Consider the following 24,727-nt stretch of genomic DNA (forward strand, 5'->3'; position numbering starts at 1 on the left):
GGAGCCATTTATCCCTCCGCCCTTCAACTAACCCCACATGCATGTATCGGCCAAGTTGGCACAATAAACTGCCTCAACCTCCTTCCTGTCTTTTCTGTAAAGTGTTATCTAGTAGAGTAGAGAAATAACCTGGTGGCATAGTGGTTATGCATTGGGCTGGTAACCACAAGGTCAAGGGTTCGAAGTCACCATGTGTTTGTCCGACAGGAGAAAGAGAAGGCTCAGTTAGGGTCTTGGAAACCCACCGGGGCCTTTCTCCACTGTCCTCTAGGTCACGCTAAGTCATCATCGACTCGATGGCAGGGAGGTCACTTATCCCCTTGTGGGGTGTTCATCCGCAAAGTAGCCAGACCTGATTTCAGTAAAAATACATCATTGTTATCTGTATTTCTTCCCGCCATAACCTTTTTGGGGGGCTGTAGACCCTTTTAAGGATTTTATAAAAACTGGGGGCTCCCTCCTCAGGAAAAAGTATTGATATGCACATCTCTCCTTCTGAGAGGTCAAGATGCTGATGGAAAAAAGTCCTCATTCAATGTAACAGCATGGGATTAACTGTGTTGGTAAGGATTAAAGCCTGGTGACTGTGAGCCATGCTGGAGTGACTGCGGAGGCCAGGAAACGCAGAGAGCAAGTATAGTTAACTCTTTGGGAATTTTCCCAGTGAAAGCAGGGAACTAATACAGCAGGTGGATAGGAGGGGGTTAAGGAGGGCTTGCTTTATTTTTATATGAGCATAAATGCTGATGGAAAGGGTCCAATTGAGAGGAAGAGGTTGGAGATGCAGGAGATCCAGTCGATGTAGAATAATGTAAGGTTCCTGTGACGCAGGAGGAAATGGTGTCCAGAGTACAGTAGACTTTGTGGGTAACCATTATATCGACCGTTGTGTCTGTGGGGAAAAGCGCAGTTTAATTTCCAAATCAATGACTTACAAACGACCCTTTCGCCCACTGCCATTTCATCAGTTTCAGACTTCAAGGGCTGCTGATTTTGCCAGTCTTTTCCCAAAATAAAAGGAGCTAGGCCAGCACAGTGGACTTCGAGCGCTCCAATCTTGGCCTAGGAACTACGATGTTAGATGACATTGAATTCATTGTTCATGCTTCACCTGTGAAATTAGAAATTTAGGCTCGGAGGCATTTGGAAATGTGTTGTCATAACAACTGGGGGTTTGTGGGTGTCTTAGCTGTCACAACAGCTGGGTGCCACTGGTGTTTGCCCAGGACCAGTGCTAGTAGTTGTCCCGTCATATACGGGCAGTTTGTCACAACAAATCATTTTCCTGCCCCAAACCACAGAGCCAGGTGACCTCTGAGGGCCTTGCTAGCTCTAAAGGACAGAATCAACTAAGGAGCTCAATGCCGTTTGGAGCCTTTGAGAGTCTTCAACTCTCAGGGACAACCCTTGAATCCTCAGTGAGTAGTCATTTTGGCGAATCGCTGACGATTCAACAAGCTTTTTGGACCGGGACCTACAGCTCCTTTATGCCGTCCAAGATGGAGATAATAGGGACAAGCCTGACTCATCTCCATTTTCCTCTTCATTGCAGGTACTACTGGGATTTCCAGCCCCAAGGTGAGTGCTCTTGTATCATTTATGGTTTTACATTGAAAACATGGAGTTCGTTTACTTCTGTCTTTTCTAAACAAGCTCCTCCACAGAGTGACATTAGCAGTTCCGAGGAAAGTTAGTGGTGTGGTTAATTAACCTTCACCCTGCTGGGTCCCCTGTCCTGTGTTTTAGCAGCAGGAGGCGCCGCCTCTCTCACCTTTTCAGTGGCTTGCTCGATTATCTCATCAAACCAAAACAATAACATACATTTATTCTTTGAGCTGTGTAGCTGCAAACAGGATCCACGACCATTCAAATAAAATGGTGGCTGAGGCCATAATAAAAACCTTGACAGGGCTCCCACTCAGCGAATCCTTCATTTGCTCCAGAAATAAATTCCAGTGTGTTACCTCCTCGATCACGGTGTGCTGCCTGTCTGGCAGCAGAGAAATGTCAGAAACGGAGCAGCGCTGAAATTCCCACAAGAACAGTGTTATCACATTTTAATATACGCCTCACTGCAGCCCCGGTGCTTCTAATAGCTTCCAAGCCATTGTTTTCCCGCATTCGCTTGATGAACCCAGCATCTGGCACAATGCTGAAGAGAGCAACAGACAGCTGTGTGCAAAATTAAAAACAAGGAAGGGGGCGCGGAGAGAGAGCCAGACACATTTTTAAAAGGTCCAAAATAGGATTTTTCCCCCCTGAATTCAAACACTTTAAAGGCACGTCTTTAAGAGATGCGTCCCTTCTTTTTAACAGAAACATCCGCCTGAATAGTAATGATCTTTATTCTAAATGGAAGATTTTTATTTTCTCAAAGATTCACAGCGAGTTAAAGATTCAAGCTGCAAAGAGTGTGTGAACTATTTGGCTTCCGGACTTTTTCTTCTCTTAATACTGCTAAGGTGTCCAGTGCCAGGGCCTCGTTTGTGTTGTGTGCTATCGAGACAAATACAACTCACAGTGACCCTGCGTGTCAGAGTAGAAGTGCCTCGATGGTTGCCTAGATTAAGGTCTTTATGGAAGCAGACCGCCAGGCCTTATCTCCTATGAAATGACGGATGGAAACATTCAAGTTGTGAGTGATGACACAGCTTTATTAAAAATGTTGGTTTCCTAGCTCATACTTTGTTTTATATGTTTCAAGCCTAATTTGGCCTTTGTTTAAAAGCCAACCTTAAGGAAAATCTTTTCATTGTAAAGCTTTTTGACTGATATATACTAAAGTCCGGGTATTCATGACACTTATGATGTGATGTGGTGCTACTCTGAATCTTCTTACTCTAAAGCACTGATAGCTAAACACATGGATTTAATGGTAGAGAATTATCTGTAGCAGTTTGCTTTGTAAAATGTGAAATGTGCTATTCAGGGAATGGCCCTACAGTTCAGGGTTTAACAGATGTTAACCAAAATCCACAAGGACCAGAACATGAATGTGAAGTGGCAGAAATGAATGGAACTGTGCGGGGAGAATTAATTACCTAAAGGAGAAAGAAAGACTTAGTGTCAGAGATGTGGTATAGTAATGTGTTGAGAAGAGAAAATCATTTTGGAATTTAGCACACGAGACCCTACGAGACTAAAAAGACAAAGGGCGCACCTCACCAGACTCTTGTCGTTGGCTTCATTGTCCTTTTCCAGTGCAGGGAAACTTCTACACCCAATTTCTCTTTTAGAGCGAGGGCAGAGGTAGAGCTGCTAAGGGCACAGCTGAAAATCGTTGACTTAGAACAGAAAACAGTGTGTGCTTCTTGACAATGATGGAATACGTTTCGCAAGGTCGTTGCTCATTCGGAAGTAAATGTTAGGAAAGATCAAGTCGAAAAATGTATATTCATTGCATCTTGCCCCGCCCCCAGCCTTGCTCCTCCTTTGTGTTTGATGAGGAAGGCAAATCTCACTTACCTTGCCTTTTTGATCGGATCTCAGTGGATTACATGTTTCAGCAAGTCTATATAAAGATTTCCACCACGTGTCTGTCAGTTTGTCACTTGGTGGTGGCTGGTGTGTTGCTGTGACACTGAAAGCTAGGGATATTGCCGGTTATTTCGAATGCCAGCAGGTTGCTCACCACGTGCAGGTCGCAGCGGAGCGTCCAGCGTAAGAACAATTACCAAGAAGAGGTCAGCTGCATCTTTCAGAGGAAGTACCCTCTGAAAACCTGGTGCCTAGCAGGGAGGCATCGTCCGCTGCTGAAGGCCGCGCGGAGGGAGGCGGAACATCGCTGGAGATGGTGCTGGAGGATGGACCCCTTCGGTCCGGAGGCACTTGAACTGTGGCTGAGGGGAACCTGCTTTCTCCAAGCAGAGACCGCCACACTGGCCTCAGTGAAGTCAAGCCTGTGGGAGCAGAGCCCCTGGGGTCTTCATTTGCTGAGGGGGCGCCACTCAAGTGAGAAGAAACAGTTGCAAACGTCGGTTCGTGATTGGCCCTTGGAATGTACAACGTGTGTATGTAGGACAATTGAAGGTCATCAGAAATGAGGTGACATGCATAAAGATTGATCTCCTCGGCTTTCGTGAGCTGAAGTGGACTGGTATTGGCCATTTGAAGAAGAAAATCATATGCTTTACTTTGCTGGAATGACAGGATTCAGAGGAACGGTGTTGCGGTCATTGTCAAAAAAAGATGTTTTAAGATCGATTTTGAAGTACAATGTTATCTGTGATAGAATTACGTTTGCCCATTTTCAAGGACGTCCAGTCGATACAACTATTATTCACATCTATGCACCAACCACTAAAGCTAGTGATGAAGAAATTGAAGAATTCTACCCAACTCTGCGGTATGAAATTGATCAAACATGAAGTCAAGAGGCATTGATGATTATTGGCGTTTGGAATATAAGAGTTGGAAACAAAGAGGAAGTAACAGTAGTTGGAAAATATTGTCGTGGGGATAGAAGTGAAACTGGAGATCGCATGATGGAAAGTTGCAAGAGTAACTATTTGTTCACAGAAAATTCTTTCATTTTTTTAAAATCGCGGCCGAGGTCTGAAAGGCTGGTATTCACATAAGCAGCTATCTAAGTGAGGAGTCAACTAAGTCCACATGGAAGAAGCATACCAGCCTGTGTGATCCAAAGATGACAATAACAAAATCCAAATATGATGGAGAGAAAAGTATCAGAGCTGACATTGTGAACCCCCAGTTTGTAGAAGACTTTGGAGGACACAGAGCCCAAAACCCACCTGCTGAGAGTCTGGCAAGATTGGGCCAATGGCAGATCCCCTCTAGTCACAGGTGAGGGACTCAATCAGTTTTACTATCAAAGATTACTATACACTTGATGATGGTGAATCGAATCATGGTATCATATGATACTTATGATAATATGACCTCTCTCTTGACCCAACCTGAACTTGCTGTATGCTCAAATATTTATCGTTTGTTCCAAGAAAGAAATTTCTTCTCTGCCTTTTAAAATACTGTTGGTGGTTTTTTTTCTTTCTTATTCTTTAGTTTTATCTTTATATTATTACCATTTTCTTCTTTCCGTTGTGTTTTTGGTGTTTCTGTGAGGTCTCCCATTGAGGAAGCACCGCAGGAGTGGATGCAGAGACAATAACAGAGGCAGTGGTTTCTCAGGAAGTGGAACAAGGGAGCGATCAGTGGATGTGGGAGGGGAAGGGAGCATCAGAGCTGATGTGATGGTGTACACACAACTCTTTTGCGAAGCGTTTTAGCTAAGGAAGTACATGACATGTGACTGTTATATCTAGAATACTACTAAAGAAAAGAGACCAACCTTGACTTATGATCACCATGGGTGAAGGAGAAAGAGTTTTTGCTTGGGGGCCATTGGGATCATTTTAATGGCGGAGAACAACTTGGAGAGGGATAACAATATTGGTTGTACAACAGGAAGAGGATAATCAATGGCACTGACTTATACATGTAGAAGTTGTTAAATTGGTGAATGTTTTGTTATGTTTATTTTTTGCCAAAAATGAAAAAAATTACATGAATAACAATGAGAATGGGCAAAAAGGAAATGTTCTAAAATTTGATTGTGGTAACGATTGTTCAGCTCTTCTTGATATGGTTGGACTATTGAATTGTATGATATGTGGACAAAGTACAAATAGAACGGTTCATTTAAAATAAAAAGAAAATACCTTTTGTTGACGACATACCTGCACGTCTCCAGATGAGACACACAGAAATCAAATGGACTACAGCTGTGGGAAGAGATGAAGGAGAAGCTCAATGTCAGCAGCTAAACCAGGCCAGGGGCCAACGGTGGAAAAGAGCATTAATTGTAAATTTAGGTTAAAGCTGAAGACAATGAAAACAAGTCCACACGAGTCAACGTAAGACCTCGACTGTATCCCACCTGCTGCACTGAACACTGATGACAGAAGACCTCCTGCTGAGGACGTCAAGAGCATCATTCCGGAAGAGAGCAAATAGCACTGGAAATACAGGCTGTCAGAAGGGACTCTGACATTCGCTCTTCGTTGTGAGTGACTGAGGCAAATGGGAGAACTGATGAAGCCATAGAGCTGACTGGAAACGTCAACGGCCAGCGAGAGAAGACGGTGCTGTGTCCTGAAATGACAATCTACTGTAAAAGACCGACCGCCAGAAATCCAAAACGGAAGAGCAAGCTCACTATCTCTCACGCTGAAGGAACTCAAGAAAAAGCTCAAGCCTCAAATTTTAAAACGGAAAGATTCTCTAGACAAAATATTGAACGATGCAGGAAGATCGAAAGAAGACGGAAAGAATACACAGGGCCACTGTACCAACAAGAACCAGTCAGCATCCAACCACTGTAAGAAGTAGCGTCTGAGCAAGAGCCAATGGTGCTGAAGGAAGAAGTCCGAGCTGCGCTGAAGGCAGTCGCCAAAAACAAGGCTCCAGGAGTGAATGGAATAGCCGTATAAATGTTCCAAGACGCAGGTGAAGCACTGGAAGCACTGACTTGTCCATGCCTGGGAATTGGGAAGACAGTGACTTGGCCAAATGGCTGGAAGAGATCCGTATGTGTGGCTACCCAACAGAACGCTCAAAGTATAGAACAAGATCATTGATATCACATGCAAGTAAAATTGTGCTGTCGATCATCCAACAACAGTTGGGCAGTACTTTGCCAGGGAGCTGCCAGAGGCTCAGGCCCGGATTCAGAAGAGGAGGTGAAACAAGGGGTATCATTAGAGGTGTCAAATGCACGATCTTGGCCGAAAGCAGAAAGGACCCGTCCCCTGCCAATTTTGTAAAACTTGCATTGTATTGACTATGCTAAGGCATCCAACTGTGAGAATAATGGGAATTCATGAATACTTCATCGTGCTCCTACGGAACGTGTATATGGATCAGGAGGGAGTTGTGTGAACAGAACACGGTGTGTGGCAGGGTTGTATCCTCTCTCCGTGCCAACTCAATCTGCGTGCTGAGCGGCTCACCAGAGAAGCTGGTTTATCTGAAGAGGAGTGTGGCATCAGGATTGGAGGACGGCTTCTTAACGACCTGCAATATGCAGATGACCTCGCTTGCTGGAAGTGAGGAGGACCGAGGATGGCAGCCTTCACTGTGGATGCCAACTCAGCGTAGAGAAAACCCCAATCCTCACAACTAGACCAAGAGGTCCACCAGAAATGGAGAAAAGGTTGACGTTGTTAAGGATTTTGTCTTGCTTGGATCCACAATTAGTGCTCATGGAAACAGCAGTCAAGAGCTCCAATGAGGCACTGAATTGGGGGAATCTACTGCACAAGACCTCTTGGTAGTATTGAATGTCAAGGGTGCTTTTTGGGAGGAGTAAGGTGTACCTGACCTAAACCCTGGCATTTTCAAGTGCCTCCTGTGTGGGGCAAAGTTGGACCTTGACTAAGGAAGCCTGAAGGAGAATCGATGCGTTTGAATTGTGGTGCCAGGGAGAATATTGCAAGTACCATGGACTGCCAAAAGGACAAACTGATCTGTCTTGTTAGAGGCAAGGAGAGCAAGACTTTGTTTCACATACTTGGACGTGTTGTCAGGAGAGACCGGGCCTGGGAGAGGAACCTCGTGCTCGGTAGAGGGCCGTGACGAAGAGGAGGCTCTTGACAAGATGGATGGACATGGTGGCTGCAACAATGGGTCTAAGCACAGGAACAATTGTCAGGATGCTCAGGACGGGGCAGGGCTTCCTTCTATCAGACCTAGGGTCCCTATCGACTGCATAGCCCCTAACCTAACAACAACAGCAACATCTAAAGAGGTATGATTAGGAATTGACTAGATGATGGCGGGTGGGGTTGGGTGGGGTTTTGTTGATGTTAATTTAAAAACAAAGAAAAACCACACTGCCTTCAAGCCAATTCCGATTCATCACGGCTCCACTGAGCAAGGTAGAAGTGCCCCTGTGGGTTTCCGAGACTCTTTATGAGAATAGAAATCCTGTCTTTCTCTCCAAGAATACTGGTGGCTTCGAACGCTGATCTTGCAGTTAGCAGCGCGTGGTGTAACCGCTGCGCCACAGAAGAGCATTGTCTCAGAAAGAATTATCACAGTACTGGAAGACAGTGTATGATAGGCGAGGAAGTAAGAGAGAACAGAAATGCTGATCCCAGACTTTCTTAGCATTTTAATTCATAGCAGCAACTTCTATAAACAGGATGGCTTGACTTTTATTAACAACTTGTATTTCCTAATTACGACTGCATCCTTCAGGATAGTTGAACTACACCAGAGTCTTGCGTTTGGAAAGAAAATTGTCCTTCATTATAAAATATCCCTTGCTTGTAAAATCCCGTAACAACAGCCATTTAAACATCTGATTTTGGTGAAGTGTGTGGCGTGTTGTGACAGGGCTCTGAAAGGGTAACACTTAAAGACACTTGAGAGAAGGGGCCACCCAGACTTAGTTATGGACTGTCACGCAAAGGTCTTCCTATCCAGGACCGCATTCGGTTCCAGGCTTAAGCTGGTAGAGGACTGGGCACTGAATAGTATTCGGGAACTTCTCATTCCTGTCCTGGAAAAGAAATCCACATGGTAAACAGCGTGCGGACTTTGAAGCATGACAGACCTACGTTCAAATCTACTTTGACTGTTTAATGGTTCTGTGACTTTAGCAAGTTAATGAATGTCCTTGAACCTCAAATGTGCCAGGCATGTTGCTAAATATTTTACATTCATTATTTTACATAATCCTTTGAAGAACCCTGTGACATATGATACAACCTTGTCGGTCTGTCCATTTGGCAGATATGAGTCCTGAGGCTCAAAGAAGTTAAGACCCTTGGTCAAGGATTTTAACTTACTTGTCTGACAACAGAGCCCACCATCTCCCATTTTAAAATAAGTAAAAATTAAAACAGTAAAAGTAACAGTTTCATGTAATCGACACACCATAAAGCACACTTAGAGTGTGTCAGTCACAGGTTTTAGTATACTCAGAGTTGTGCATCCATCACCACCATCTACTTTTAGAACACTTTCATCATCCTAGAAAGAAACTCTATGCCTATTACCAGTTTCGGAGGCCACAAAATGACATTATTTTACGGTCTCAGGGTTGGCCTGACAGGTAGTAGTAATTTGTGTAAGTGCTCAGCACCGTGCCGCATCATAGTAAGCAGGTTTTTAAGATGCCATCTGTATTTATGATAGTATCGAAAAGAGGCAAGCATCCCTCGCATCTCCCCACAAGTCCATTGTCAACTTCTTAATGCTGTTTATTAAAAACAGAAAGAAAGAAACACAAGGGAAAGCAAACTTGGTCCCAGGAATTTATATGTTTATCCAAGAGAGGACATCAATGAACATCCCCTGTTGGTTCCAATATAATTGAACAGGAGGAATCCTTTCTGGTTTTGCTTTTATTTTATAATAAGCCTTTAGATTTCTCTGTCAAATAAAATCCCATGGACTTGAAGGAAAAAAGTAGGGAAAAGAGTTTTTAAAGTTACAAAGTAGTCATTGGGATCTTTGCCATAGAATTGGTACAATTTCAGTAATTGATTAGCTATCTAAAAGGGTATATTGATCAGCTGTCTAAACAACAATATCAATTCTGCCTTTTAGATCTGCTGACAGAATCACCGATTTTCTTCATTTTGCTCGTTTCCCCTTTATTGAATAAGTTAATTATTGCCATGTATAGTTTAATCCATCAAAAATGTGATTTTCATGCATAATGTTCAACATTATTTGTTACTACAAACATCTTCATGAATATAAGATAGAAATGCCTACCATGGACCCAGAGTAAAATCAAATGGCACAATGTTTAAGCAAAAATTTAAAGAAGGCAACTGCTATACTATATATATGTATATATATACACACACTATATACTATATATGTACACATACAAATCATATTTTAGTTCAATGGTCACTCATATTGCATTTGCGGTCATAGTATACATAGATCAATGAGATTTCTTGCCAACTTTGAATAGCTGTGTGGTTAATATAGAGGATTTCTGAGAAAATTATCTAGTATTCCAATATGGAAACTTTCCACTGGGTGAATCTTACATTTTACATTTTTAAACGAAATTTATATCTCTTGTCAAAACAAATTGATGTCTAAAAATACCACTTGGCCAAACCAAGAGTGCAAAGTAAATTTGAAAAATGTTATTATAAAGTCAGACTACCTGTACATTCAAGGAGATATAAGATGCACATCAGCTAATTTACGGGCGCTATTTGCACCGTGGTGGCCTGGTGGGTTATGTGTGGGGCTCCCAACCCCAAGCTCAGCTGTTCCAAACCACCAGCGGCTCTGCAGGAGAAAGACGAGGCTTTCTGCTCTGATAAAGTTTTACAAACAAAGACTGGCCATCTCAGAAGCCCACAGGGGCAGCTCCGCTGGCCTCCAGGGTCAGTGTGAGTCAGAGGGGACTCGGTGGCGGTGAGTTTGAGTTTTAAAAAAGGTGCCTCCTGAGTTAAACAAATAAGCTATTAAAAATGACATAGATGAGCGAATTTGAAATTTGAACGGCGTGGATATTTTATGTCATGAAGAAACTACTGTTTCCCAGGTGAGATTGGTAAAGTGGTTTTGCTTGTTTTTAAACCGTCCTTCTTTCCCAAAGACGTCCTGTGAGGGTTACAGAGAAAGCGACGGGCATTCTGGTGGGTGCGAAATAAACGGGAGGCAAGAAAGGTGGGGTGCGGATGAAACAAGACGGACCATAAACTGATAACTGTGGAAGCTAGGCGAGGCTGGACGGAGGGCTTCATTGCATTTTTATGCATACTTGGGGACATGTTTAAAATTCTTCAAGATACAAAGTTAAAGAAAAGAAATTTAGAAGAAAAAAAAAGAAAAGAAATTTAGTTTGGGATTCCTGAAAATTTGGCACTAAAAAACAATCTGCGGGACACCTGGCGCGTGAATGAACGCGCAGGACCGTGCAGGGCCCGCAGTCCCCACGCACAGGCACGCGGCCTCGCATGGCGCGGCTCTTCATTGTGCCTCACGAATAATTGTGTTTTTCACAAAGCAAAGGCTTTGTCCGCCGTCACATCTCCGAGACCTAGTTCGGTCATTATCAGAGTACCCCAAACGTTCACAGTGCTCGCGGACACTTGGAGCCCTGGCGGCGCAGCAGTTCGAAACCACCAGCTGCAGCTCGGGGGAAGACGGACTTTCTACTCCTATAAAGAGTTACCGTCTCGGAAACGCCGAAGGGCGGTTCCATCCAGTGCTGTAGGGTTGTGCTGAGTCAGCATTAGCTGGATGACAGTGAGCTTGGCTTTTGAAGGTTTTTTTTAATTTGTGCATTTAATAGACCACAGCATGAGTGTAAAAATAACTTTTATGTACACTGGAAACGGAAAAATTCATGTGACTTGCTTTGTTATGGTATTTGTTTTATTGCAATGGTCCAGCTATGAGATAGGCCTGTACATAGAATCGTGAACTGATTTTTAAAAGATTCCCATTTTTGTATTAAAAATTAGTGTTTGGCGATGAACAGAGTGTGAGATTTTTAATCAGCCCTAAACTTAAATACCAACTCTTCCACTCACCAGCTCTGTGAGCACGTGAGAGAACTTTCAGCACGCCAGCTTCTTCCTCTGTAAGCCCCCATCTGCTTCATAGTTATTATGATCTATAACGAGCTATAAGGAGACGAGGAAATGCATGGAGAGTGCTTGCCACATGGAAGCGACATCCTAGGTGGTAGCAAGTATGATTTCTATGTTTCAAAGGAAGGCTATCCAACTAAGTGCGTGTACAGAACCAAGACAATGTGCATCACACACAGCTTTCCGTAATATTCACCCACTGCAGACGCACCCCGGTGTACACATGCAGCCCGCCCTGTGCCTGCTTACGGTTGCCATGATCGGGTGCATGTGCAGGATTCATGGTAGGCACTCGAGAGGTTAGCTTTACGAGCCTGGTACTCTGTGATGTCTGAGACATGTTGAATCGTAACACGGATGTCACTTAACTTTCCGTCCCTTACCATCACATACTTGGAGCATGTAGTTATGACAACAACACGAAGCAAACCATTAACGCAGCAAAGAAACACCATCTTTTTACTTAAAAAGAAAGCCAGAGGAGGCTTCCCTTTGAAGTGGAAGAGAAGTGTTTTTGAATTAATGGAGTGAACAGTGATTTTTTACTGTTTTATTTATGAAAATACCCTTTGTGTTCATGCCAGAAGGTTTTAGCATAGTCATAAGTAGGATTTATACAAAGAAGCACAGCCTAAATTTATGATGTGTTTGCAAATGTAAGAAAAAGTCTAAATTTACAATGTTTGTAATTTATTGTTACGTATCTCCCTATCACTATTCTTGGAATGCTAATATTTGATAAACATAAGTGGTGGTTATGAACCTGGGATACGCTAAGCGACACTATTTTTATCAAAGAGGTTGTATGGAATGCTTCCCACATCTTCGGGGGGTTTACCAGGAGGGGTGTACACAGGATGAGGATTCCTGCCTTCAGCGTTGACCCAACATTTCATCCATCGTGACCACTGCTTCTGCAGTTTGACTTCCTTTAGACACCAGCCCCCTTTTCATTGTATTTTATACAAATTAACATGTGGAAAGTATATCTCCATACAGATTATTTTTGAAGTTAATTACGAACTTGGTTATTTTCAAATATTTCTACTTTCTAAGTGTCTGCCGTTGTGCGTGTGTTGGTTTTTAGGGTGATGTAATGTATTTTTAAGTTAAGATATTAAGTTTTGTGCAACTACTGCCAAAGAGAGTAAGATGTTTCTTTAGTAAAACTACTTTTTCCCCTTTAAAGTTAAAATTTGCTATGATTTTTGGATCCTAAACTAGAATAGGTAATATTGATGCATTTTTTAAAAAAGGAATTGACTTTCATGTAGATAAAAGAAGCAATCATTGGAAGCAAATGGTATTGCCTTCTTTACTCCCTACACATATTATGTACAAAGATGTTCAGGATAGCATGGCTTAAAATACATAGCAAAACCAGCAAAGGACCTAAATACCCAGCAATAAGGGCTAAATGATGCTACGAGCATGTATTAGAATGCTACATCGCAGTACATATATATGTGTAACATGGAATGATCTCCAGGGTATAGTGTTAAGTGAAAAAAGGCACTGGGGGGCCATGGTTATCTTGTTGGTTTCTTTGGGTGTATGTGCACATTTTTGCAAGGTTGCAGGAGGGTCTCTTAACAGTACTGGTCCCTGGGGAGTGGAAACATAGGACTGGAAGAGAACCTTCTATTATGTATGTATTCCATGGCACCGTTACGGTGCCTGGTGGCATAGTGGTAACACGCTGGGCTGTGATCCACATGGTGGGCAGTTCAAAAGAACCAGCAGGTCCACAAGAGAAAGACTGGGCTTTCTACGCCTGTACCCCGTTAGTCTCAGCAACCCACAGTGGGGTTTGCGATGGGCCAACCTTGACTTGAAGGCAGGGAGTGAGTCTTATGGCACCAGTCAAATTGTTACCGTGGCATGCTTTTTTTTCCCCCATGAAAAAATATTGTTAATAAAAATGGATTACTTATCTCTAAGATAAATAGAGAAAAATGTGGGTAGACAAATGCTTTCAGCTTCAAAACAAAAATTTAAAAACCAGAAAACACAAAGTCGTTACCCCACACAGAGAGAGACTTCAGATAGAAAACTCAGAGCATTCCAAGGAACTTCACGATGGCTGTATACGGAGAGAAGGCCCGTGTGCTCAGCGAGGAGGAAATAAACTTTTTCTATCTATCACCTGTGGAAGCCTTGAGGCTTTTGCTTCAAACATGCCTAACTTAAACAATTTTAATAAAGGATTGATCCCAAAACTTAATTTCACGATAGAACCCCCCCCAAACCAACTGCCATCCAATTGATGCTGACTCATGGTGACACTACATAGAGGGTTTCTGAGGATGTAAACCTTTATGGGAACAGATAACTTCCTCCTTCTCTCATGGAGTGGCTGATGGGTTTGAACCGCCAACCTTGCAGTTAGCAGCCCAACATTTAATTGACAACACCACTCTTAGTATCATCATGATCTGGCCGTTTCTTTATCTATTCACATTTTCCTCCCCTTATTTATTTTTACATAAGAATTTTTGAATTAAACTCTGATGATAGTATAAAAGTAGTGGCATTCAGGAATGCCATGGTGGATGACTCTACAGAAACACCAATGGGAGTAATGATTCCCTGAGGATACAGGAAGCGGGGTGGGGGGGGGGGTGGGGGAGGGGGAGGGAGAACGGAGAGCAATGATGACTGTATAACTCATGAGTCGCTCAAGTGACTTGCTTCATCCCTCTCTCTATCTAAACTTCTTCATATGTAGCTTTAGGGTAATGACACACCACATGATTATCTGTAGGATTAAATGAGATAGTACACGAAGAGGTTAGTAAGTTATTAGATTAATATATCAAGCTTTATTATTATCATATGCTATTACATATTATGCTATATACCATATACAGTATATTATTGCTTTCTCCTCTATAACTGAGGACATGCTGGAAATTCCATGGAATAGCATCACGAAAAGATTTAAGAACTAGGGAGGGATGCAGTGGTCCAAGGAAAACGGAAACATGAATGAATTATCCCAAGATCTAATCTGTTTACAGTATTTATGCACATAGTATCAGAAGCCTTGGTTTACCAGTTTTCAGTTCTCCCAGAATCTCATTACGATGGAAAATACTCTACCTCAGCAGGCTCCACAGAATTGTAGGTGAATATATATGCATATAATAATAGAATATTAATAATAACAATATGTAACAATAACAATAAGAATTCCTGGAGAGAAGGGTGGGGGAGGGAGGGGATAAAGGGGAGCTGATATCAAAGAGTTCAAGAAGGAAACTGATTGTAGCAGCAGTTGACAAGTCGGCTTGAACTACTGGGATGATGGAACGTTATGACATCTGTCAGCGCTCCTAATAAAACGAGGAATTAATATTTTTAAAAAGTGGCATTCTCTGTTGTTTAGTGTTTCAGAATGAACAAACAGTTAAATTCGAAAATAAATAATAAAGCAGTATCATATCATTCACATGGTAACTGAAAATGCATGTGTTTCACCCAATCTCAGTCCTTTTATATGTGATCATTCACAGTTCATAGAAACAAAAAGACAACCAACCAATTGCAAAATGAGCAAAAGACTTGGACAGACAGTTCTCAAAAGAAGAAATACAAAGGGCCAGCGGTATATAAAACTGAGCACAATGCCAGTAGTCATGAGGGAGATGCATATTGAAAAAACCACATTGAAATAGCCCTTCCCGCCCTCTCTTGGCTCTTCCCTCTCTCCCATCCTCACTCCCCTGTTCCCTCCCCTTGTCCTCCGTCCCTTCCCCCTCGCTCCCCGTGGACCACCAAGGGGCTGAGGATACGTCAGACCTTGCGCTGTTGCAGAAGTTAACACAGAAATGGAGAAACTGAATGACCAAATTTAAAAGGAGGTAGAAGAAAGTGAAGAAGACACAAAGGAGACATCACAAATTGTTAAGAATGGCCTTAACAAGTCATCACAAATAAATGTGGAAAGGACACATTACCTCTTCTTCAGCAACATAGATTGCATTCAGTGAATACTGACTTTAAGCTGTGGCTAAAGATGCTGAATGAGGAAAAGGAGTTTCCTGGGGCTAATCTACTGTCAACATATGACTCGCTCAGGATTATTAAATGTTTACAGGAAAACTGGACAGATATTGGGCTTGGAAGATTTAGCCGTCACAAAAGCATGGAGGGGGATATGCCACCAGAGCGGCTCTACATAGAAGACATTAGAAAAACATAGGAAAACTCTACAGAGACTATGAAAGAAGAATAAATGGTGATGGCGGTAAGCAAGACATACTGATAACGATCACTAGAAGTTAAAACATTTGACAGTAATTGACATTTTCAATGTAATCAATATTTACAATACGAAGAGAATACGCATGAAATTTAAAAAAAAAGAAAGAGCTCTTCTCACCACTAGCATGTCCACAGTGAGAAAAAAGACGCACTGCCGTCTTGTCAGCGCCGCCTCATCCCGACCCCCCGGTGGGTTGTCCAGCCTGTAACTGTTTATGGGAGTAGAAAGTCCAGTCTCTCCCAGGAGCTGCTGGTGTTTCCAAACTGCCGACCATGAGACTCGCAGCCCAGTGCGTAGCCATTGATCACCAGGGCTCCTCATGTCCATAGTAGTAATTAAAAAAACAAAACCAACCCAGAAAGCAACAAGTAGTAACAAGCGTGTGGAGAAAATGGAGTCTTCGTATACTGCTGATAGTCGTGTAAAGCGATGCGCTACTGCGGTTGGGTTTTTTCTTAGTCAGGTAAACCTAGGGTTACTACCAGATCCAGCAATTCCACTCCTTGTCACCTACCCCAAAGGAAGAGAGCATGAACTTGAACAGGTGCACCCCTACCCATAATTGCCCCCAAGTGGAAACAGCCCAAATGACCATCAGCAGATGCAGGAAGGAATGCCGTATTTCCATACAACGGAAGATTGCTCAGCTGTAAAAAGGAACGTTTTAAAGCGGTGCATACAGTTCTCAACAGCCCCTTCCTCCGGAGTGGGGTGGTCAGGGCATTTATAGGATGTGTAAAGTAAAATGCCCCCGTACTGCTAATTCTTGAGAAGAAAGCGTGGAAGAGCCAGTCACATGAGCCTGCATGTCCTCCTCAACGGTTTGACAGAAAAAGTTCATGAGACCATTATTCTCTAACTTAAAAGCGATGCCCTTAATTCTTTAAGATTTGGGCATTTTTGCTTGTGCTAATGATCTCGGAATACAAAAATTAAATGAAGAAAAGAATTAAATAAGAACCTGCTTTTCCATGGGAAACTTGGGCCCCGGAAGAGCCCAGACATTGAACTGACTCATGCCCCGTGAGAGGTTTGGAGTGTTGTCACCCCACACACACTATTCACAGATTCCCTGTTTGGGATTGGGTAACGTGTGGGGAAACCCCGAGTGCTAGCAGTGAACTCTCACCCTTTCTTGATTTGGTTAAAAGCAGGTTTACATTTTCAGGCCTGCCAATCTTACCCATAACCCACTCTTTATTATGCATTGTTTTATTTTTACTCCTTAGACGTTGATAAAACTTTTATCCTATGTATCTATGTTCTCTAAATCAGAGAAGAACAAGGTTCTCATGTCTTTAGATCTAGTGTTCTTTGACAGAATATTGGGATCCAGTTGCCCGCATAGTTTCCCTGAAAAGTTTCTTAGTGGGTATGTCAGTCCACTATTCTCCTAAATCCATCAGGATTAGAAGTGGGTACCGGGCTAGAATCAGCTATCATTTGTTGGGGGACAGAAGAGGGAAAAAAGCTGAGAGGAGAAACCAAAATGAGCTCATAGGAGCAAAATGGCTTCTTTCATGTGCTGTTATATATCTTTCAAAGCATTTTCCCGTCCCGAGATTTAAGGCATAATAGCGTCAGCAAGAAAATGCTTTCTTTAACCAAGCCAGGTCTAAACTCTACTTAGACATGGAGCAGGTTGATTCTTTTTTAATGAAACAGGATCAAAATACTCAGGATCCAATGGGATTGAACAGAAAGTGCTGGGAATTTAAAAAACATATTGACCCGACTAAGCCTAAAAGAATCGCATTAAATTTTGTAAGCCTAAAATTCATATCAAAAAGTGCTATTTAAGAAACCACTATAACAGCACTAATATAAAATACTTGGATATGTGTTATTAAATTCCTGAAAACACAAGGAAAAATAGGGAAATATCCGGGGACTTTTCTATAGCATAAATGAGTTTGGGATCTGTGAGCCTCAGAACGCTGCATTGCACAAGTCCAAGAGTTGATTGCTGTACTTTATGAATTTAGTGACCTGGTGAGTGAAATGGAAATATTTAAAAGGGAAACGCTGAAATGGCCCAGCCCCCTCCTGACCAAGTCATTGGGCACACTGGGCTTTATCAATTACAGTTGCCATACTTAGCATTATGACTATTACTACTATTAACACTGGCCATCTATACTTCTGATTATGCTTTCTTGATTGAAACAAAAGCGATCATTTTAAAGATTGTCATAAATTCAAGCCATTCAAATCATTTACTTACTAATGATTATACTGTGTATAGCAAACAGGCTCGGACACTGTACAGCTCAGTGGGTTAGAACAAAGACTTAGTAATCAGACACGGTAGGTTCAAGGCCTGGCTATAACACTCATGAGTCGCTCAAGTGACTTACTTCATCCCTCTCTCTATCTAAACTTCTTCATATGTAGCTTTAGGGTAATGACACACCACATGATTATCTGTAGGATTAAATGAGATAGTACACGAAGAGTTTAGTAAGTTATTAGATTAATATATCAATCTATATTATTATTATATGTTATTACATATTATGCTATAACCATATACAGTATATTATTGCTTTCTCCTCTATAACTGAGGACATGCTGGAAATTCCATAGAATAGCATCACGAAAAGATTTAAGGACTAGGGAGGGATGCAGTGGTCCAAGGAAAACGAAAACATGAAGGAATTATCCCAAGATCTAATCTGTTTACAGTATTTATGCACATAGTATCAGAAGCCTTGGTTTACCAGTTTTCAGTTCTCCCAGAATCTCATTACGATGGAAAATACTCTACCTCAGCAGGCTCCATGCCAGGGCCAGCTGACCACTAACAGTTGCAGACGAAGAGGGTTAGAGGAGAGTGGGAATGATCGCTGACAGGCTGGAATTTGCTTTATGAAGTGTGTGTGCATCGTCATAGGTACAATTGTCTAGTATGTATTTGTTACTGCCAGCCTTCCAGTTTGTTAATGGCTAGGAATTAGCCTTTTTGGGGGAAGACTAAGAAGAGTTAAGAATCTCAGCATTTTCTGGGGCGTGAGGAAAGAGCAGAGGGGATCGCTAGTGGAGTGTTTTTTTGTGTGTGTGGTTTGTTTTTTTTAAAGAAGTCGGATGATGCGATGCACTGCAGCTCACCCTACTGGTCAAAACGGAGAACTGCATCACAGAGGACCTTCATCTTGGGGGAAAACAGACCAACTGCCATCAAATCACAGCTCCCCGCAGGACAGAATAGAACTCCTTTTGGGGTTCAGAGATTATAAATCTTTATGAGAGCAGAATGCTGCAGCTTTCTCCCACTGAGTGGCTGTGGTTTTGAACTGCATAGTCGCCCAGTGTGTAACCCACCACACGGTCCCCGAGCTCACTATTTTCATGAAAGGAAGCGGGGAAGATGTGGGTGGAAGGGAGCGAGGAGGAGGGAGATATTCCAATTGGCTCAAAGGGCATTTTGCTGTTCAGTCCACCATTGGGAGTAGTTCATTTTGGTATAATTATTAAACTGTGCTGCCCTTTTGATTGTTAACATGCACAATCAATGCTCCAAGAACATCACGTTTAGTTTATTTTACTTCTGATCAGAGGCTTCAGAAAATGGGGTCCCCAAAGGTTCTTAAGAAATCTGTTATTCTCAGTATAATTAGTTTTTTAGCAGTTCTATTGGCACAGAATTCAGACATCGCACAACGCAGTAGCTGGATCACATCAAGAGGAGTTGTACAGTCATCCCCAGTCAGTTTCAGAACATGTTCTTCTTTCTTGTTCTGAGCTCCCCGTTTCCTCTCATCCTCCCCAGCCATGCCTCCAAAGAGCCATTCATCCAGTTCCCATCTCTATAGATTTACCTTTCTTGGATTTCATATACAGAAATTAAAAAAAACAAACTAAACTAACAGCAATAGTAAAGTAAAACAGATAGCAACCTCAATCCAAAAGAAACCAGAATACATTAAAAACGAGAACAAATTAAAAACCGTAGTATAGTTTGTGATCAGGAAATAGTCCCCTCTGCTGAAGGAGCCCTGGTCGCCCGGTGGTTTGTGAAGTTTGGCGGTTTGAACCCACTAGTGTGCTGTGTGGGAGAAGGTGGTGGCAGGCTGCCCCCATAAAGACTCACAGCCCGTGGGAGGAAGCCCAGACGGCAGGTTCGACGAGTCAAATTGACTCGCCAACAGGGGGGTTGGTGGTTTTTTGGTATCCTAAGTTTTAAAATGTCCTCTTAGACTGCATTAAGATGCAGTCAAGAGACTAATAGGAGCAACTTTTGAAAAGAGTGATGAATAGAAACTTCCTTTGCCTGGCCTGTCATTTTTCCTGCCGTCTTAATGACACTCGGTGCGCGGGCCTTGAGAGAAAAAGAATGTTTATACATTGAGTTATGGATATGCAGGGGCGTTTCTTTTTTAATGGCAGAAAGTCACCCTGTATAAAACAGAGAAAAATTTGAGACCTTCACGAGATGTGGATTAATCACAAGAGCTAACCACGCAAATCTAAAAGGATATTTAGAAACCAGTGAACCTCTGTGGGAAACGCCGTACATTTTTTAGGGCATGAGTGTGAGAAGGAAAATGTGTCGTTTAGCATGGGCGTGTTGACCAAACTTTGGTGTTGCAAATAGACGTAAGCCAAAAAGTATCGCTCCTAGGATTTCACTTCATGCACGGACAGGCTAACACAAAGGAAATGTGCTCAAACATGTCTCTGTGATCCGAGGATGGCTGCAGACAAATTCTTTCAGTAATACTGAAAGACTTGTCTCGGTCTCATTAGGGTCCCTTCCAAAATAAGGTCCAATCAAAACAAGGCCTTCCGGGGAGGTCTGCCGGTCAGTAATCTCCCGGCAGAGAGGTCAGCTCAGCAAGTGGCTACCTGTTTCAGGGCTTCCTCACGGGCCATCGTCATCGATTCTCCTGAAGGACACCGCACAGCCATGCGGCTTTATGAGGAAGTTTTAAGAAAATGGAAACGTTCGTTGATGCGGAAAAGGCCAGGAATGTTGCCTAGAATATATACTCGCATATATTTCTTTCATGCCAGCAATTCGCCTAGTTTTTCTTTGAGGCTAGCAAAGGTTAGCCTATAAAAATGTAGGGTAACCCTGTCCACCTTATAGCCCAGGTCCCCTCCCCCTTCTGACTTCTTTTTGTCCCCCAAACTCCAAGGACATATCAAAGGAACAAGATCCGAGTCCCTGGAGGATGCCCAAGCTGCCAGTCTGACAGAGTAGCAAGCAGAGAGCCCTGCCTTCTTCGGGGCGGGGCTGGAGAACTGGAAGGACACCCTCACAAGCGGGTAGCCCTAGATGGAGGCATGTTGAGAAACAAGAGTTTTGTATTTTGGTGTTTTTGCCCAATACATTCTTATTGTTTTGTAGCAGTACTTTTGGAATGACTTCATATTTACAAATGGGTGACATTGCCCAAAGATGGACACATCTGGCTCAAGATTCTTCTTCAGCTGGACGCTGTAGTCAATCGCTGGCGCAAGGACCGATGTGCTACTGTTGTGCTCGTCTTACTAGGTTAACTTTGTGAACTGCATGAACAGCAAATTGCCCCATGGAACCATGGCCGTAGTAATGCTACCACGCGTGAGAACTACAGGATTTGGATCAAGGGGCTTTGTATGTAACATTTTAGTAAGGACTTATTAGTCTAAAGGAGGTTGTGTTGTTCATGAATTCTATCTTAAGTAGTCAGAAGTCTTTTGCCCCCTTCCAACCCCAACACAATAAAGCACAAACTAACCAATTGAAAATAATTCTACATTCATTTCAATTTTCTTATTTTAGCTAAAGGTAATTGGCGAAGTTTGAGCAAACCCTAGAAAGTTGTAAACCATAGTCGCGTATATTATTTACCTCCATCTGCTGGTTGCGGCTGCGAGTAAACCATGTAGCTCACAATTAACTAAAAGAGAAAGCATGAGGGATATATGACATGTAAAAAGCAGTGAGCCTTTACATATTGACTAAGCAAACATATTTATATACTGTGCTATTTATTATTTTCCTTTGTGTGTGTGTGTGTGTGTGATGCTTAAACTGCTTCCTGTCTTTTTCTGTTTCTTTCTAGTTTTATTGGTGAGGTGCCCTGTCTGGGGCCCTAAATAGGACCTGCCAGGTCCGACCAGACTTGTTTGCTGTGAGTCAAAATAGTTATCAGAAGAACATCACGATGGGTCGTTTGCCCCCTCTGTTTTCCTTGGAATTGAATTCGGAAATGAAAGTTCTTAGCAGCTTCATTCACTTCTCCATAAAGTTTATGAAGCAGCAACAGCTGGTTGAATCGATAACAGAAAAAGCCAACTTCTAGTGGCCGAGCTATTGTTTCCGAATTGAGGGGGAACTCATTAGCTGCTAATGAAAGCACAGGGAATAAAAACAAACAGTGCAGAAACCCTAGCGAATAATTACCTTACACCTGACACAAAGCTGCTCTATCCTTCTGTTCCAGCCCACAGAAACCCTCAGAAACCCACAGCTCACCTCTCTGAGGAGCATGGATGAAATTCAGTTTGACTCTCAGGAAAGAACAGTAGAGAAATCACCCCTGTGAGTCCCCTTAGCACGCTGCTCGGCGGAGACCCTGCCACTGAAAATACTAAGGAGCGGACTCGGCGCCCAATTCTTAGGACGCTTAGGATAGCAGGTGAACCCTAAATATAGTTGCCCCAGATAGTGTTTGGAAATACAAAGAGAAAGGACTGAGGTAGTGGATGTGATTCATGGAGATATGGTGTGCTGCAGTATATATCTGGATAGAAACATATTGATTCTGCCTGAGTGGCGGTGGAAAAGTCGGTCTCCAGTGGCAATGGTTCTTGCTTGTGAGGAAGCCACCTGAAGCAGGTGGGGCTCTGAAGCCCTGATTGGCAGTGTCTGTCCTCGAGCTTGCGGCCATGTGTGTCTGAGCTCACTGGACTTGGGGGGTGGCCACTCCGAACGGGGATTGCCAGAGCTACCGGGACATGTAGAGAAGACTTGCAGTTACGTGGTAGGGAAAACAGTGTTCTAAACTCAAATCCCAAATGCCGACAGTGGTTGCTGGGTCTTGTAGAAAACCTCGCACCCACGCATCTTCCATAGTTGGCATCATTTTAATTATGCGGGAGTGTCTGTTTTGTTGAGTGTTAGAGACTTGTTTTTGTATGCCCAAGGGAGTTGGACCACTTGCTCTGACACTGAAAACATGTATAACAACCGCTCTCTCGTCAGGAACTCATTACACTTGAGTGTAAACCACACTTTTGAAGGCGTCCTTCCCCGCGGTCGTTGTCAGTACTAACACCGACTCCCTTTGTGCCGCGCTCAGGCGCACACCTTTGGTGGTGCACGCTTGAGGAAGGCCTGGCCTTGTCGCGGAAGGACATGGGGTGATTGTGAAGACCCACCTTGGGGAGCTGTACTCAGGGACTGTAGGACGCATGTGGGGTCAACGTGTCCATCTGGGGTTAGTCTAGCAAGGGCTCAAACCAGGCGGGTATTTAGGGTGAGCCTTTCAAAACAGAGGCCCTGAATTCAGTCTTACACCTGGGATGGGATCCTGAAATAGGAAAAAGGCACGAGTGAGAATAGCGGGCGAAATCCAAAGAAAGTGTGTTGAACGGCTGTTCCAGCTCGGTGGCTTTGCCAGATGTCCTGACTGCCATCGAGTCGAAGCATGTCAAAATATGAATCTGAATCTTACCCCGTAGGACAGGGAGAGACTGTCCCTGTGAGTTTCTGAGACTGTCACTTTTGATAGGAGTGGAAAGCCTCCTCTCTCTCTCTCTCTCTCTGAAGGAGTGGCCGGCAGGTCCAAACTGCTGACCTTGAGATTAGCATCCCAAAGGATAACCAGACTCCACCAGGGTTCTTGACATACACGTTAGGACGAGATGTTGACGCACTGAAGGAACGCTGTACTATCGTTGTTCATACTTTCATGGGTTTAAATGATTACGAAATGAAAAGTCAATTAGAAGAACAGTACAACAAAATGAGACTTTTAAAAAATCATTTTATTGGGGGGCTCTTACAGCTCTTAGAACATTCCATACATCAATTGATAATGAAACTTTCTGGTTTACTTTTTTTCTGTTTTTCAAGTTTGGAATATTGTAGGAAGAATAAGTCTTTTTCTTTTTCCCTTTAGTGGCAGATTTACCAAATTTCTGAAATAAGCAAAGACATGGTTCAGTTATTAAATAATGTTTAGTGTCTCTTATAAGTGTTAACTTTCATTCGGCACCGCAAACTGCTACAATAGCTGTATTTTAATGGATTTTCTTGACTAAAAATTTAAAACCTCTGTTTAACCTAACAGCTCACTCTCGCTCTACCTGTTGGGCAGTCCATTGAGATCCTGCCGGTAATATAATTTCCGTACGTTTACAGTGATGTGAAATTTGAGCATTTTAACCCTCCGTTCGGTCTTTGAGAGCTTTTTTCTGATCGTAGTGAAAATTGCACAGTGAAGCTGTCAGCGCACCCATAAGGGTTCTGTTCTGAGCTAACCACGGGGCGCGCTCTTCTGGCTTCTGCCAGCCACAGTCCTGTGAGCTGTTAAATTTTTTACTTTTCTTTCCCACCGTAAACCACAATTTATTTCTAAAGTCTTGTATCTGCAGGTGTTCAACTCACCCACGGACATATCTACCTATCCTGAACCTTTGCACAGGAGACTAGATAGGATGAGCTAATTTATGACGAGAGAATACAGTCGCCATTCTCGTTTAATTGTAGGACATAAACCTTTAAAGGAGGCAATACAAACTCTATGTAGGCTGTTGCTTTCACTGCTCCCTCGTTGAAATCCAGGGCCCAAATGCTACAATGTTTACTGCGATTACTATTAGTGATTGCCTTTGGAAATTAGTATTTCAGATAATATTAGATTCCGTTGAAAAT

General features: G+C 42.8%; 1 protein-coding gene across 1 annotated transcript in view; it reads left to right on the plus strand.

Annotated features, from left to right (window-relative positions):
* The window catches only part of SKAP1 (src kinase associated phosphoprotein 1), a 329,530-nt gene that overhangs the window by 51,764 nt on the left and 253,039 nt on the right, over positions 1-24,727 (plus strand). The window contains exon 3 of the mRNA XM_045299317.1: positions 1,553-1,578. Within this exon, the coding sequence (XP_045155252.1) occupies positions 1,553-1,578 (26 nt within the window). The remainder of the gene's footprint in view (positions 1-1,552; positions 1,579-24,727) is intronic.

The sequence above is a fragment of the Echinops telfairi genome, unplaced genomic scaffold, assembly GCF_000313985.2.
Source record: "Echinops telfairi isolate 266 unplaced genomic scaffold, ASM31398v2 ScPeMD7_7458;HRSCAF=8496, whole genome shotgun sequence".
Lineage (NCBI taxonomy): Eukaryota > Metazoa > Chordata > Mammalia > Afrosoricida > Tenrecidae > Echinops > Echinops telfairi.